The sequence below is a fragment of the Phalacrocorax carbo genome, chromosome 24, assembly GCF_963921805.1.
Source record: "Phalacrocorax carbo chromosome 24, bPhaCar2.1, whole genome shotgun sequence".
NCBI lineage: Eukaryota > Metazoa > Chordata > Aves > Suliformes > Phalacrocoracidae > Phalacrocorax > Phalacrocorax carbo.
In genome coordinates, this window is record NC_087536.1 from 4,277,553 (window position 1) to 4,293,546 (window position 15,994).

The 15,994-nt window shown below is 40.1% G+C and overlaps 1 protein-coding gene across 1 annotated transcript; it reads right to left on the reverse strand.

The window, feature by feature from the left end:
• Positions 1–399: 399 nt before the first annotated feature.
• Positions 400–15,170, reverse strand: BNIP3L (BCL2 interacting protein 3 like). Its single transcript, XM_064472510.1, has 6 exons — positions 14,944–15,170; positions 9,533–9,719; positions 7,736–7,808; positions 5,826–5,929; positions 4,894–5,043; positions 400–3,623 (listed from the first exon to the last, which is right to left on the reverse strand). Exons 1-6 carry the CDS (start codon positions 15,026–15,028, stop codon positions 3,575–3,577), a joined length of 648 nt encoding a protein of 215 aa, XP_064328580.1. The 5' UTR covers positions 15,029–15,170; the 3' UTR covers positions 400–3,574.
• Positions 15,171–15,994: the final 824 nt, after the last annotated feature.

Below are 15,994 nucleotides of genomic sequence, written 5' to 3' on the forward strand. Positions count from 1 at the left end.
TTTTTTCCTGCAACACCTATTAAACAAATGTGTTTATCTCAGTTGGCTGCAGAGAAGCAATCTGCTCAAGACCCCCACAACCCTGCTCTCCCAAGCAGTTACAAAGTACTAGTAATTCAAAACATCAAACCCGTTTCACTCTAAGTCCCAGACATCTAAACTTTCTGAAAGTAAGATTTATAATTTTCTCTATCTTATTCCTCTGAAAAAATAAATCCCATTTTCACAACGTCCTGGATTTTTACATTAAAAACATGGGAAGGAATCACTAGGTACCTAAAATGGGCAGTAACAGTCTCAGAACGATGACATTTCACACGTAGAACGAACAACTCTCCACATGGTACTCCTAGAAATAACCAGTGCTCTTGAATCAAGAATATGGAGGCAGATTAACAATTAGGTTTATGTCCCTTATTCTTTAATCTGCAAAATTAACAGAATTAGGAAACAGAAGAGAAATACAAGGAGTACAATAGAGTTGACCAATTATACAAAATCTCATCAATTCTACTTTACATTTCATGTGCCACTACATTATTTTGCTTTAAAAGTTCTCCTTGACAAGGTGCTGGAGGGCTTGGCGTGGGGATACGATGCTGACAATGGAAATATTTTTATTAAGTGCTTCAGGAAAAGAAGCGGATGATCCCAAGTCACCAAAGAAAGAAAAAAAAACCCTAAGCAATCTTTCAAAAAATTATTCCAGTCTACAAACATCAGCTTCAATGTTCATATAACCCAGATCACAATAGTTTCATAAAAATAATAGAAGAGAGAAAAAGAGAAGGCGCAGCATGAAGTAATGTCAGACAACCAGTTTTGTGAGAGCTTTAATGGCACAAAATGTTTATAAGCTACAACTTATACATGTACTGTAAACTGTATATAATGTTACAAAGTGCTAACTAATTTATGAAGAATGCATAATCACTTTGGCTCAGTTAACTCCAATATTTCAACAAATGTCAATTAAAAAATTTGAATTTCTAACAATCTTCAGCTTTCACTTTTTAAAACAGTAAGTAAATATGCATTTGCTGCAGTTAAGTTAGCCTGCTGCATTTTTAATGTGCGAGTTTATGCATTTTTTTTTCTTGACCCTATTTACAAATATTCTAGGCCAGTTTTCACTGAATGTAAGAAAAATGAAGCCTGCATTTTTTTTTCCAAAACTGTAAACAGGTATAAAGCTTTTTTAAACAACATTTATCTTAACAAAACTTCAACTATCAATAGTTGAAACCCCTTTTCAAATTATACAACAATCTGTTTCTGTCCATTGTAAAACTAGAAGTTGTAGACTTTCATCCAGAGCTTATAGTCGGGTATCAATAAATACTGCATTGTATCATAGCAAGTGTTACAGTGATCATGTACCCATTCCTCATCTACAGCTTTTCCAATTTTTACATCACGGCTCCTTCAAATATTATTAAGCTGTGTTGATACTGTAGCCACAAGCTTGCAATATTATTTATCAGATATTCTGAAGAATTAACTTTTAATTTAGAAAGGGGTAATTTTTTTTTCTTTTGAAAGAAATACTCCCTTCTTAGTAAAAATCTATTTTTCCACTATTTCAATTTCCATACGAAACAAGGTGCTGTAATTAGAACTGAAAGTGTTTCAGCCATTCTCCCGTCCCCTCAGTTTTTAGGACTGTAAAATGATGTTCTTGATACTATCTAAAACACCCTTCACCACTTCCACCTTCCTTCCCTCACCTTTGGGTGAAACCCAGTATCCATGCTTGAAACAAACATCCAGTTGTGGGCAACTCCAGTGCCACAAGTATTCACAACTGAAAAGAAAAAAAGCAGATGTCTTCGAGAGAATTTTTTGTTAGACTGCCCTTTCACCCTGAAAGCATTCTCTAACAGCATTCAGAAGTAGAGAATAAAAATAAATACAGTTCAGCAGTGGATTTATACTTAACTTTTTTACTTCCTGGGAGCTAACTAGGCTCTTTTTAACCAAATCTCAACTGGGATTTAGCTTCTGTGCATCAACTGTTTCCAGTGATCACTGCTATATCAAATAATCAACTTTTTATGAAGTCTGATGCAAGCAAACAATTATAGGTAGCTGTTCTTCCCAAACTGGCTGACTACATTTTCTTATCAGCCTACTGAAGGTTTTATTTAAATGAGATTTTTGCTAGTCTTAAAATTAGCATTGGTTCCCTAAATACTTAGTATTAAAGTCTATATCATTTTTTTAATATATTCATATATATATAAAAAAAGAGTATCCTATCCTTCAGAGTCATGCTACATGTTCTGAAATCCAATAAAATCTATTTAAGGACGTGACTGTCCCAATGCTTTGTAACAATTTGGTACTAAAGCTTCACATTTTGAAAAGAAGTGTCACTGAAGGAGGACGAGGCTTAATGTTCCCTAAGATAGAAGTTCAGCAACATTAGTGAGAAGTCTATCTAACATGAGACATCACGAGTGACTTTCAGATTCCACGTATCCCCAAAGGAGATTGTACAGTAAACAATGAGAGATAGGAATATTGAAAACTCATTTGCAGAAGACATTTCAGAGCTTTTCAACTTCTGAATCTTGACGCACTTGCAAGATTGTCCCCCTTAAAGATAAGTCAAACGCTTTACTTTCTGAAACTGCCTTATCGTCATAATTGTAAATGGTTCCACAACAAACAATCCTATCCTTTTATACAGAGCCTAACTACACCTACAGCTGTTGGGTTTTTCCTTAATTTAAAACTACTTTTAAAAGGAAAATTTCACATTTAAAATTTTCCCTTAAGAAAACAGGTAAGGAAAAGAAAAGCTTCTTCACATGCAAACAATGCAATTTTTCTAATATTTTCTAGGCATCAGACAGGTTTTCCTACAAGGAATAAGGAGCTGACTTCATAGAAAAGACAAGATTACAACAATTACCTAATATTAAAATATGCTGATGGACTTAGTTACTCTACTTTAAAATTTATGCAGTCTTTGCCTCCTGCAAATCAAATGGTGTTAGCCAATACAAGGGGCCAAGTAAATTCCCCCAAAAGCTGATTTAAACTGTTTTTTATTGCCAGCGATTTCTTAGTTTATTTCACAACCAGCTTGTTTTTTCAAAAGAAAAATTCATTTTCACTCCAATCAGTAATTTTCTTCCAAAGAGATTGATAATTTTATCACCATAATACAGTCAACATCTATACCATGCACAACTGCAATTTAAGTCAGGTTGCTCTAAGGAGGCAACAGCATCACTGATAAAATTAAAACTTGCTGGTGGCAATTTGCATTGAGAGAAGCCCTTGCAACATATAGACAGTTGTAAACTCCGTTCAGCAACTCTGACGTGTCTTGCAGGCCAAGAGGCAAGGGAATGGGAGGAGAGGGGGAAAGAATGTGGATAGCGAAACACCTCAACAGAGTTCCAACACAATACTGAATTCCAGAGTTAGCAAAAACCTGGATATGTAAGGAAAGGGTGAAGTCAGGGTCATGCTTAAAATGGTCTCAAGTCAAATGTAAATGTGCTAAATGAGACAGTAACACCTTCACAGGTCACGTGGATTTCCAGGTTTTGCACTCCATCTTTCAATAAGTGCTGGCTGAAGGTGTGGTCAGTCGTTTTCCAATGTAGATGCTGAAATAAAAAGTATAAGGCATATCGTATTTCACAGAAATACTCCTCGTTTTCTAAACAATCCTCACGCACCCAGCTACTCTAATTTGTCTTTCAGTTAAGTCTGATGAGATTGTTCCAAGGACTTCACTTCTACACAATGACTTAGAGTGAGATTTTCAGATGAGCCTAGAAGGACTGATGCCATCAACATTCAGTAAAAATGAGTCTCCTTCCAGTCCCCAAGCTCATTTGAAAACCCCAGTCCAAAAGCTTTTGTGTTGTTCGTGGAGTACCGGACACAGGGGCTCTTGAACAGCTGAGCAACACTCCCAGATTAGTACAGTAAAACAAGTGAAGTACTGCCTATAAAGGGAGGGGGTGAGCTTTAAAATACTGAGCACTGAGGATCTACACAAATGCTGACCTGCAACAAATAAATCCAGGCAAGATTTAATTCATGACAGAAATACACAATTTTCCTATAGTACAAATAACTTAAAATATATTCTCATATATCCTATCCTCCTAATTTGATAGTTTACCAGAATTTAAAGAGACACTTGAACTACACCCCCAGAAACAAATATGAAGCTAACTAAAAACATATTTTGAGTACATGCCTTTGCCCCCATCACAGAAGAACATAAGATGGATAAACATAACATAAGGATTTAAGCAAGCTGAGAGATTATGGCGGATTACGCAGGAAATGAAAACAGCGCTGAGCGGAGTCGTAGCTGACCTTGCAGGACACATCCAGTATTTCATGTATCTTTAAGTATTCAAACCTTGAACTTTCAGTAATATCACACAACTGCAGCATTAGACATTGAAAATTACAGAGTATGTGCCACACACACAGAACTTCAGCATCAGTGTTTGTACAATGCGTTTTTGTAATGGTTCGTGAAAGTTACAACAGTTCTCCACCTATTCTGTACTTACCTTCCCTACGTAATAACCTCAAGCACTTAAGTACAAGGCGTGGATAATCAAATGGCACATGTTATAATGACAAAGGTTATTTGCAAATTCATGATAATCCATGCATTTTCAATGTCAGAAGCTTGATCTCTTCTAGAAATAAAACATTAACGGCTGCAAAGTTTTTAATTGCTGCAAAGTTTACCTGCATTTCAAAAAGTGCACCAAGTCTATCTTGGGCAAGGTGCAACAGCACTCTCGCTATTCTAGAAACCTCCCTCTTCAGCAGGCACCTGACATAAAAGTGAAGTGGAAAAGCAAAGCCAGATGCAAAAGCTAAAGTGAGAAATAGGTTAATACTTACCCTAGTCCCAAAGCCAAAACATGAGATATGAACAGAGATGGAATGAAAACCTTAAGAAATTCTGCAGAGAAAATGCCACCTTTTTTCATTGCTCCACTTTTTCTCATACTTAAGGACACTGAACGTTTAGGATGTCTGAAGTGGAATTCCCTGAAAGAAAAGGGGGAGGGGGGGAAAATTCAACAAGATTTTTCTTGTTTCCTTTTTTTTTTTTTCCCCTTTTTTTCACACAAATGCACAGATCTCTGTAGGAACATTTTTTTTAAAAAGTACAAAGAGCTAGAGATCAAAGCAAGAGATCCCTTACACAGAGTAAGGAATCAAAGAGAATAATAGGAGGGATTGTGGAGAGACCACTTACACAGACAGTATAGAGACAAAGGGAGCAGTAGCTGAAGAGAGAGGTAGGTCCGAGAGAGGGAATTTCAGGATGTGATTTGTTAGCAAGAGCCTCATTTTTTGTTCCAAACAGAGATACAGAAGTCTGCCAGATTTAGACAGCATCCTCTATGTTAATAAAAATGCTTTGCATTCAAGGATCTCAACGTTTCCCCTTCCGTGGATGAACATTACATATTTTACATAGAAAGAAAAAAAGGTACAGAGAATTTAGGAGACTTGCTCAACACTACCCCGTTCAATAAGCCAAAACTAAATCCCATGAATCCCAGCTCTCCCAATAATTATAATTTTGTCAAGAAACCTTGTAATCAGCTTGCTGTGGATCTGTATTACTTTCAATAAAAAGGTAATTCTGTTGCTATTAAGATTTTCATACTTCATCGTTCTGACTTTCTGTAGCCTCCCCACAGAAAAATCTTTTTCTAAGATGATTTTATTCAGAGAGCCAGAGTAATTCCATTCAACTGGGACTTATGATACTTTCCTCCTTCATATAAAAGAATATCCGATTTAAAAAGAGTTTAACTCACTTGGGAGGAATGTTTTCAGGCCTACTTGACCAGTCTGACACCCAGTCAGCACTTTTCTTCAAAACTTCCAACTCTTTCTCTCCTTCTATTGCTTCTTCTTCAGACTGAAAATACACATGGGACAAGCCTTGTAACACTCAATTAGCTTCTCATGGTGTTAAATTGAGAGCAACAACAACAGTGGTAAAATGATAAGCACCAAATGGTGGCACCTGATAAACGAGCAAGTGTTCTTGGCCAACTGATTATCTGAAATAGATTTGATTATGCTAAGAGGAGGGTCTGCAGAAGTCAGTACACCACAGGTTTTATTAGCATGTCCGGAACTTCCACATCATTGCAAGTTGTTTGGGTTTTTTTAAAACCAACAACAAAAAAAAAAGAGGTTATTTTGATCCTAAATTTAATAAATCATCGTTATGCAAAAAAAAATTGAAGTGTTTACAAATGGCAGAAGCTTTAAGTTGATGTCATTTGATTTAAAGTGTACAGAATGTGGATAAATGCACAGCCAGAAAGCGTAATAAAAAGGTTTCAAAACGAGTATTTTGACTTTTTTATAAAGGTGTTATTAGCAATTTATAATTCATATTACTTGCAACTACCAGCTTCTACTGGGTGCACCCCAGATGCAGTAGGGAAGGGCAAGCACTCGCTACAGTTGCTTGATCCAAAGATTTTACATCACATCTTTAGATGCAGATGTTACCATATAAGAAAAAAATAAATTGGGAAGACTAGAGAACTCCACTGGTTTTGGTACAAACTCCTCCTTAGTAATTAAAACAATTTCCTGAGTGACCCTTAGTAAAACAAGATAAACCACTTAAAACATTAAAGCGGGAACCATGCCAAAACCAGAAGTAATCAAATATGACAGTCACAAAAGGGAGATGGCGGCCCTAACCAGCAATCTCACTGAGATCGTTCGGGCTCTATAGGGCAGGACTGCAGCAGTCCTACCGGCCAGCCAGGTCTTTGACAAAATTAAATGCAATGTTTCATTCTTCCAGGAATGCTTTTTATTTATACTGCTGAAGACAGCAAATTCTATTAAATGCTCAAACTAAGAGTTGGGCATTAGTCTCCTCTCAGTTTGTATTATGGAGATTACTCACTATCATGTGAGCTGACTATCTGTAGAGCAACAAACTGAACTCTCTGAAATCTTGTGCAGAAGTATAAACATTTCAAAAGCAAAACAGGTTTGACACACGCAATGCAAGCAGAGTGTTAAACAATAACATAACTGCTACTAAACAGGGCATTTCTCAGGTTTAGAGACGGAGCCTCATTTATCCCCTCACTCCCAAGCTATTCATCTCTACAAGTCAAATTTCAATTAATACAGAACGTAAGCCTAAAAAAGTTTACTAACCCTGCTTCATTGTTAAAAATAATTGTCTGGAATTTGTTTTAACTTTATTCTGAAAACAACTCCTTAAAAGAAAAGATAATTTAGTTAAACTGATGTAAGCTTGAGCGCACAAAAATTATTTACTATACCTATTCACGGGGAGGTACTATATAAAGTTCTAATAGAAAAGATTGACTAAAAACCTGCAAGAACAAAGTACAGGACATGTAAACAGCCTTACCCAAATGACTACGGGACACCTCCAAATTTTGAATAAATTAGGTATATTAATTAATTTGCTTGTACTGCAGCTGACAGCCAAGTTTAGGGCCTCAGAATGAAAAAAAATGCTAGCAAGCAGTAGTCTAACGCACTTTTTGACACATAAAATAGGTAACGTTTTAGACCTTTTGACATGACAGAACTTGCTCTACCCCTCAAGTACTCCCACTACTGACCTATATAAATATATGGTCTATATACAACATCCACAACTTTAAAAGATATTTTTTAAAAGTTAATGTATTTTAAAGGTTAATGAGAAAAAAGATACCTGAGAACTACTGTCTTTACTTGTGTGCATTTCCACATCAAAAGTTATCTGTCCATCTTCTTGAGGTGAAGGGCTAAAGAAAAATTGATTTCATTATGTCATTTTGTCATACTACACGCTGTCACCTAAAGAATCATTAGTGTAAACAGCATCTCAGCTGAATCATTTCCACATGCACTTCTGCACACTATTCAGATGAATTAGACTATACTACCCTTCAAATCACAAATATCAGTATTAGAAAGTCTTCCAAAACCCCTCATCGTTTCCATTTATAATCCTACCTTTCCCAACAGGATTGCCTGCCCTTCCACTGAAACAAAGAAAGCACTGCCCAAACCTTCAGCTGCTACACAGAAGATGTAGATCCCTTCCTTCTTTTAGCTAACACTGCCAATGTTGTGAATTATACCTCTTTTTGTGTCATTACAAGCGAAATATCCCACCTCAAAACACCATTTAATGCCTGGCTAGAATACATTTTACCCTTGTTAGCCTCACTTCAAATATTAAAAATTTGGTAATCTGCTAGAGAAATTAATAAACTATTACACCTCAACCAAGAAAAAACTAGCGAATTTAAGTCAGGAACAATACAAAATGCTGTATGATGTACCAGTGCAGGTCTCCCATTAAAACACTAAGGGCATCTTTTTAGCCTGATCTAAGCTCTCCTGAAAAAAAGGTGTATTTTAGGAATAACCAAAAAGAACCCAGAACACCACACTTAAGAGCAACTTACTGTTTAGAACTTTTAGAAAAGAAAACAAAACATCAAAGTACCCCCCCTTCTTGTACATTACTTCAGCTGTCAAGAGGGAAAATAATTATCAAAAATGTAATAAGTGGAAAATTAAGTTAAAAAAAAAAGGAGTAATCTGTCTTCATTCACTTAAAGCGCGGATAATAACTGAGAAAATCCAATGCTAGTAAAAGAAACTACACAACCATCATCTAGCAAACATTCCTGGTTGGACTGGAAAGTACTAAACCACTGACAGCTAGTTTCTTAGCAACATAGATGTAACAAACTTCGTTTTCTATAAATGTAACTGTTCTAATTGAAATACTCACATGGATTATTTTCAGTCTACTACGTTCAGTAATTAAATCAGGCCTAACTAATTTTAAATAGCTCGTATATCTGATCAACCACTTACAGAAGCTACACAGTAGACATGACGGTTAGACAGCATTCACCCAGCAAAAACAAAGGAGGCACGAGAAGGACGGCTAAAATTATATACAGAAATCGCTCAAGGATTTCCAAAACTGCCCCAAAACTTCCTAGAAAAAAGGTATCATGAACACATAAAAATATTATAATGCTCACATGCGCCTCAAAGGATTATATTGTTAGGTAAGAAATATTTTGCCTTCACAGGAAAAAAGTAGAATACTGAAAGCAAGGAGTATAAATTCTCAGAATATTTTTTTCTGTTAAGTCCAGTGATATATGTTACTATGCTTGACCTAATATAAAGCACATGTACATAACAGATTAATGAGCCAGTAAAATTAGGTATATTTTAAATACCATATATGATTTATGACAATGTGAAATTTAACTGTGGTGTTGATGTGAGTTTCCTGCTTGTGGATTCCTTAGCTTTTTGTAGCAACGAGGTATTCTTGAAGTCAGATGTCTCACTTGATAGCCAGTTATCGCGAGCCACCCAGTACTCCAAATACTGGAGCATGACAAACTTACGCCTGAGAAAAAGCTTTACACTCCATTAACATCTACAGGATAAAAACTGCAATAAATCACACACAGGACAGCAATCATTTCTTTACCTGTCACAGTGGGAACTACCTCTTGAACTGCTCTGTCCTGATTCATGCTGGGCATCCAGGAGAATTTTCTCCATGTCTCCATTATGGATGGAAGACGACGAAGGAACGTGTTCCAGACCTCCGTTTTTCCCATTGCCGTTATCGTTGCTATTGCCATTGCCGTTCATCTGTAACTCCACCCAGGAACCTGTCGGACCAGCCAGACGTCATTTCATTAAAAGCCATGGAACTAAAACCCATCTTGAGTTTATCAATTACAAACAGAAAAAAAAAAAAAAAACATGAACATGGTGAATTCAGATAACATACACTGCTGCTGGGAAAAAGCCCATAAACACATACTGGAGACAGAGTGACATGTTTCTTCCTCTTTCATCAACAAAAACACCCCTAAAAAGTCACGTTTTGTTGCCACCTAACTCTGGAGCCAGTCAAATAAAATGTCCCCTCTCTCCTCAACTATTAATACTTTAATAGGCCATGTTTCCTTCTGCAGTTTGAAGCTTCAATTATCTGCGTATCACTCAATTACACTAGTCACCTCACTTCCCCGTTCTACTTGTACGTTCCTTTTTGAAACAAAGATTTCATCCCCTAGCCTCCTACTATACAATTTCCCCCATCTGTGGCTTCATATTTTCCTTCTTCCCTCTACTTCCAAAGGCCCTCAGTCAAACCCTGATTTTTATATACATCAGCACAGGCTGCCATTCTCTGGCCTCCTTGAACTTTCTCCACCCTGGCCCTCTAAGAAACATCTCCCATTCAATGCCATCTGCCACCTCATTAACCTACCATGGGTCATACCACAATTCAAACATCAGAAGCTGAATCCTTACACAGCTGAAGTACCATGCGAACATACATCTCACTGCAGTTAAGAGATTTCACTTCCAATAAGCCAAAATAAAGAACGGTGTAGCATGAGAAATCCAGAGTTCTTACATGCAATAACAGTTATTTTCAATGCCATCACTTCAGCCTCTTCCATCCCCCCTTCTTTCCACTCCTTAGCCAGAGAAGGCTGTATAGCCCACAAGTTGGCATTCACTGGGTGTCGTCCCCCCCTTTTTTTTCCCTGTAGTTATACCACGTGTGCACTGGCATTTGACAAAAGAGCAAGAGTATCTTGAATGATAAAAGCATCTTCTGAAACGTTCATATACTCTGTAGTTAGATGGAAGATTTTTATTTTTAAATGTCTTCACTTGTATTTTACTTGCAGATTAACTAAACGCAAAGCAATATTTACTGGTATGTTCATTAGTGACATGTTTCAATTCAAAACACATAGGTTTTGGAAATACACTTAATTCATAAACATACCATTTAATGTCCTGAGGGGTAAAGATACAAACGACTTCAACTGCTCAGTCTGTTCCAAACATTTAAATACATTCCCTGTCCAACTGCAATTCCAACCTTCTCATTAAGACATATAAGAAGAATCATTTGACCATACAACCACTTTAGTTGCCAAGGTTATGAAGGGAAAGATCTCCAATTTCTCAGAAATATACTGTTTTCAATGCAACATTATTTCCCATTATCAGTCAGATGATGATTTCACACATGTATATTATGTCATGACAACTCCGTGTAATTTAATTTATGCCAACTGAAGATGTGCGCTTTCAGGGTTCTTGTGCTTGGTTGATTTTTTTATTATTTAAAGTTTTGACATCTTCACCACCGAGGTAAAAATATTCAGGGAAGAAAAAAGGCCTAAAGATACGAATACAACAGCTGAAACTACTTTTTAAACATTATTTGTACAGGTTCTAAATTTTAACCCTGACTTCTTGACTTCTGAAACGCACCTTAGAGTGCCTGCATTTTATTTTTTTTTATAGCAAAGTCTGGGCTCTGGGAACTCTATCAGTGACACAGGAAAGGTTGTATGTCATAAATTCACCTATTTTCAACCTGATTTTGTGAAGCTGAAACAGAGTTTATCCTTAGCACCAATTATTAACTACGCCATTATACTGATGAACACGTAAGCATCACACTCGTAGGAGTCCTGGTGGTTTACTGTCTGGTTTCCCCAAGCTATATTCACAAGCAAGGAATTTAGGGTGTGCATAAAGCTCTCGTGCACAATCACACGACGTACTACGTACTGGGCTTTTCAGATAATGAAGTGTTAACTGGGAAAAGGCAGTCTTTGCTCAGACTAGTCAGCATGACACAGACAGACTGTATTTTTTCAGACTTACAATGATTGCTGGTGTCTAAATTTCAAAATAAAAAGGTCACATTGTAAGCACTAACACCAGGAAGGTGGATTTGCCTTGTAGCAACACCTTTACAGCAAGAGGCCACACCTGCAAAAAAGCACGTGGCAGCTACAGTTAGAAGACAGTTAGGCCAGAAATCTATACGTTCCCCAATTTTGGAGCAGAGAGCGTCTTATTGGGAGAATTGTAGTAGTCAGGATCTGCAGAGACATCTACTATTAAAAAAATCAGCAGTGAATGACAAGCAGTGTGAAAAGAACAGAGGGCAAAGGTGCAAAGGGATGTCCTCCTTGGACACCAAGCACAGACAGAGAAAAACCCAGCAGAAGATGAAATGATCAGAACTGGTTGCTCTAGTATGCAGCTGCTAAACACACCTCCACAGCACTTAAGATTATGCACAAATAAAATCTTTATTAATGTTTATCCCAGACTGACAAAACTTGCTGTTTATCTAAAACACACTGTGGCCATACTAGGAAGAACACTCAAATTAAGCTGTGAGTAAAGAGTCCCAACAAGTCGAGCAGTAGTTTACATGACAAGCAGCACGTTCTCCATCTGACCTCACTTCTAATGAGTCAAAACATTTTTAAGGAAGCGTAATCTGACATCAAGCTAAAACATGCTACAGACTCCGACTGGCAGTCACAACCGGTTTGGGAGAAGGAGCCAGAGAGTCCCAGTAGTTTCAGAGACTCTGATTAGAGGGACATCAATCTCTGCTTCTTTGAAAAGATGCACAGGGATATATCTGAAACTAAACCACCAAAGTAGTAGTGTCTGCTTTTTGCCCCAAGCTTTCTGCAAAACTAAGGAAGTTACATGAATCACCCACATGAGAACTCTTAATTTTACCCTATTTCCAACTTGTCAGTAAAACAAGAGATATGGTAAAATTAAGAAGCACGGTAGAATTCTTCTCCCTTCACTAATCACATAACACACACTGGGGGGGGGAAGGGGGCAACACCAACAACTGTTTGCGTGAATGGTATTTTTCTCCAAATTATTTTAACTTTGGCCATGCTCTAAGGCTAAAATTGATTCACAGTGACTTTCATTACATGTACTGGTGGCCTGTTTAAACCACAACAAGTAAACATGTGGGGGAAAAGTGGTCTCATTTTGTTTATTCACTCTCTGATTTCACTTGGGCAGGGGGGAGATATTAAGGACAATATATAAATTATATACATATATACATTTTATATACCTATAAAGATACTCCAAACATAGTTCACAAGAAGTCTGAGCCACAGTCAGCTTGAATAAACTACGAAATATCACTTTTATAATGAAGTACGCCATTAACCAAAAAAAAAAAATAAGAGAGAGAGAAGGTGAGAGCTGTTCAGATTCCCATAATGGTAATCATTAAGCAGATTTTCCATGACAGAGTTAGATGGGTTCCTGCCTAAAGTGGGATTTCTTTTTTTCGTCAATATGTAACGGAGCCTTATAATAATTAAAATATAGGAAACATCCAGAATTCCCAGAGAACGCAAGCCTTTTTTTGTGAACCCAGCAAAGCATAGGTTCAGTTACAGGTTTTATTCCCAGGTCTTCTGACCTTCGATTCAAGTGCTAAGGGATCTTTGAATGAAAGGCCCTAAACATGCACAAATGACATACAGAACAAAATGAATAAGCGTCTAAGCTCATTAGCCTGAAAGGTTCACTGAAAAGCTTATATAATGGCGGAAAATGTACCTATAACACCAAAGCATTGTGGAGCGGCTGAACATCTGAAAGCAGTACTAAGCCTACATGGAGCTGATTGGTTGCATTTGTTTTGTTCACGGAGCACAGACTATCAAACATTTCCTCTCATACCTTGTGCTCACCACCTTCAGTAATCACATGGATTTTGCTAAGCCTTTATGTGCTGAGCCGGCAATAAGATCTACGTGGGCAGATCCAGCACAGCGCACTCATCTCTTGTTGCTCCTATTTTACAGCGGACTAACGAGTCCCACAGAGTAAGTTAACACTCTAACAGAAAACAAAAAGGAAATATTAAACTACAGAAGCACCAGAGATCGCAATTTCCAAAGTACGCATTGAGGTCGGCACTAAGCATGTCATAACTTTAAGACAGCATAATTGTTATTTAAGTATGCTAACAGCCCTGAATAGTTTGCTAAAGTACCTATTTGACTCAGGTGAGCATTGTTGTAAACTACGATCGTTATCACAAGATGTAATGTTACCGTGACACAATAGCAGTCCTACAAAATGGGCATAGTTTATTCTTTTTTAATACAATTCACACTGAGTTACAGGAGATTAACCAAGCAATATATTTCGTTGTCAGTTTGACTTCATTGTAAACCGCGAAGGTAACAGTTAATGATTAATGCAACTTATTCACTTCTTTAGCTACGGTATCCTTAATAATTACAAATGAAAGGACGCATTGAAGTAGCTGTTTAAAACGAGGGAGAAGCATCTGCCAAGTAAGTACGAGAGCCTACATAAAACCCACCGCTGTGCCTTACTAGTGTTATCCTAGGAACAAAAGGATGCAGCAGAGCAGCTGACATCGATGCCGGATATAGAGGAAAATAGCTCACGTCAGTGGTATTGACTCAGCCACTGAATAAACTCATTCCCACAGTCACGCTCCTCCCCCTACCCTGCTGTATCCCCATCTTAGCTGTTGGCACCAGCCACCGAATAAACTCCGTTTAACCACGAAACAAACCCGCTCCTGCTCTCCCGGGCTCGCTCCGAGCCACGGCGCTGCCTCCTTCCTCCGGCCCTGCTCGCCATGGCCGATTTATCTCAGCCCCGCCGGCGGAGCCCGCCGGCCCCGCGCAGCACCCCGAGCCCGAACCCTGAGCTTTTGGCGCGCAGCCCCCCACCGCTCGCCCAGCCCCCCACCAGCGGCCCCCGCCTCTGCGGGGACACCCGCCATCCCCTCCGCAGCCCCGTACCCCCTCAGCCCTCACCACCCTCCCCTTCCTCGCCACCTCCCCCCCCCGGCGGACGCCGCCGATTGGCCCCATCGGCTCGCGCGGCCCCGTCCTCCACCAATCGCGGCCCAGAGAAGAGTAGGAAGGGGGTCACGGCCCTCAGGGCGGCCCTCACAGCCCCCCCCCCCAAAATATTCGCCCGTCCCCGCCCCATTCGCGCTCGTCCCCACACGCTAACGGCAGCCACACTCACTGTTGAGGCCCGGTTCGGTGTGCGTCCCCTCAGCCGGCGGGTTGTTGTTGTTGTTGTGCTGCGGTGGCTCCTGAGGGCTGGACATGGCGGCGCGGGGAGGAGGAGGAGGAGGAAGAGGAAGGGGGGGGGGGGGGGAGAACGGCTGAGGCGACCGAAGAGCCGCTGGGACAACAACAACAAACCCGGACTGCGCTCCGGGCCCGCCCGCCCCGCCTCCTTCCCGCAACACGCAGGCGCGGTAGATGCCGTTCCCGCCCTCCGCTCCTGCGCACGCGCTGCCCGGCTTCCCCCCCCCCCCCCCCCCCCCCAGCGCGGTGCGCGTGCCGCCCCGCATGGCGCTGAACCGCCGCGCGCGCGCAGGGCTGTGAGGGAAAGGGGCGGGAAGAGGTGAAGCGGGCGGTCCTCGGTAGAGCTGCGTGAAAGGAGGGAGTAGTTGGGGGTTGGTCTCTTGTCCCAAGTCATCAGTGACAGGACGAGAGGAAACAGCCTCAAGCTGCATCAGGGGAGGTTTAGGTTGAATATGAGGGAAAATGTCTTTACTGAAAGAGCAGTCGGGCACTGGCACAGGCTGCCCAGAGAGGTGGGGGAGTCACCATCCCTGCGGGCGGGTTCAGAAAACGTGTAGATGTGGCAGTTGGGGACATGGTTTAGGAGACATAGTAGTGTTGGGTTGGGGGTTGGACTTGATGACCACAGAAGTCTTTTCCAACCTTCATGATTCTATTAAATCAGGGGCAAGGTGGGCTGGAGGCAGCCAGCACTCAGCTCCAGCTGCCCCAGGATCCTGAAATCGATAGGAAAGGCAGGCTGGAGGTGGCCAGCCCTCCCCACACGTCTCTGGAGCCATCTCTGTCCCCCCAGGAGAGACACCTGATGGTCTCCCGCCTTGGCTGGAGGCTCAGCCCCAGGGCCTCCAGCACCTTTTCCAGGCCGTAACTCCTGTTCTGCTTCCAGAGAGGACAAGAACAGTGTTCACAACTCGCTGCTGTCAAACCCCTACCACAGTACCCATTGAGCCTTCAGCTCAGATGGGTTTCCACATGAGACATTG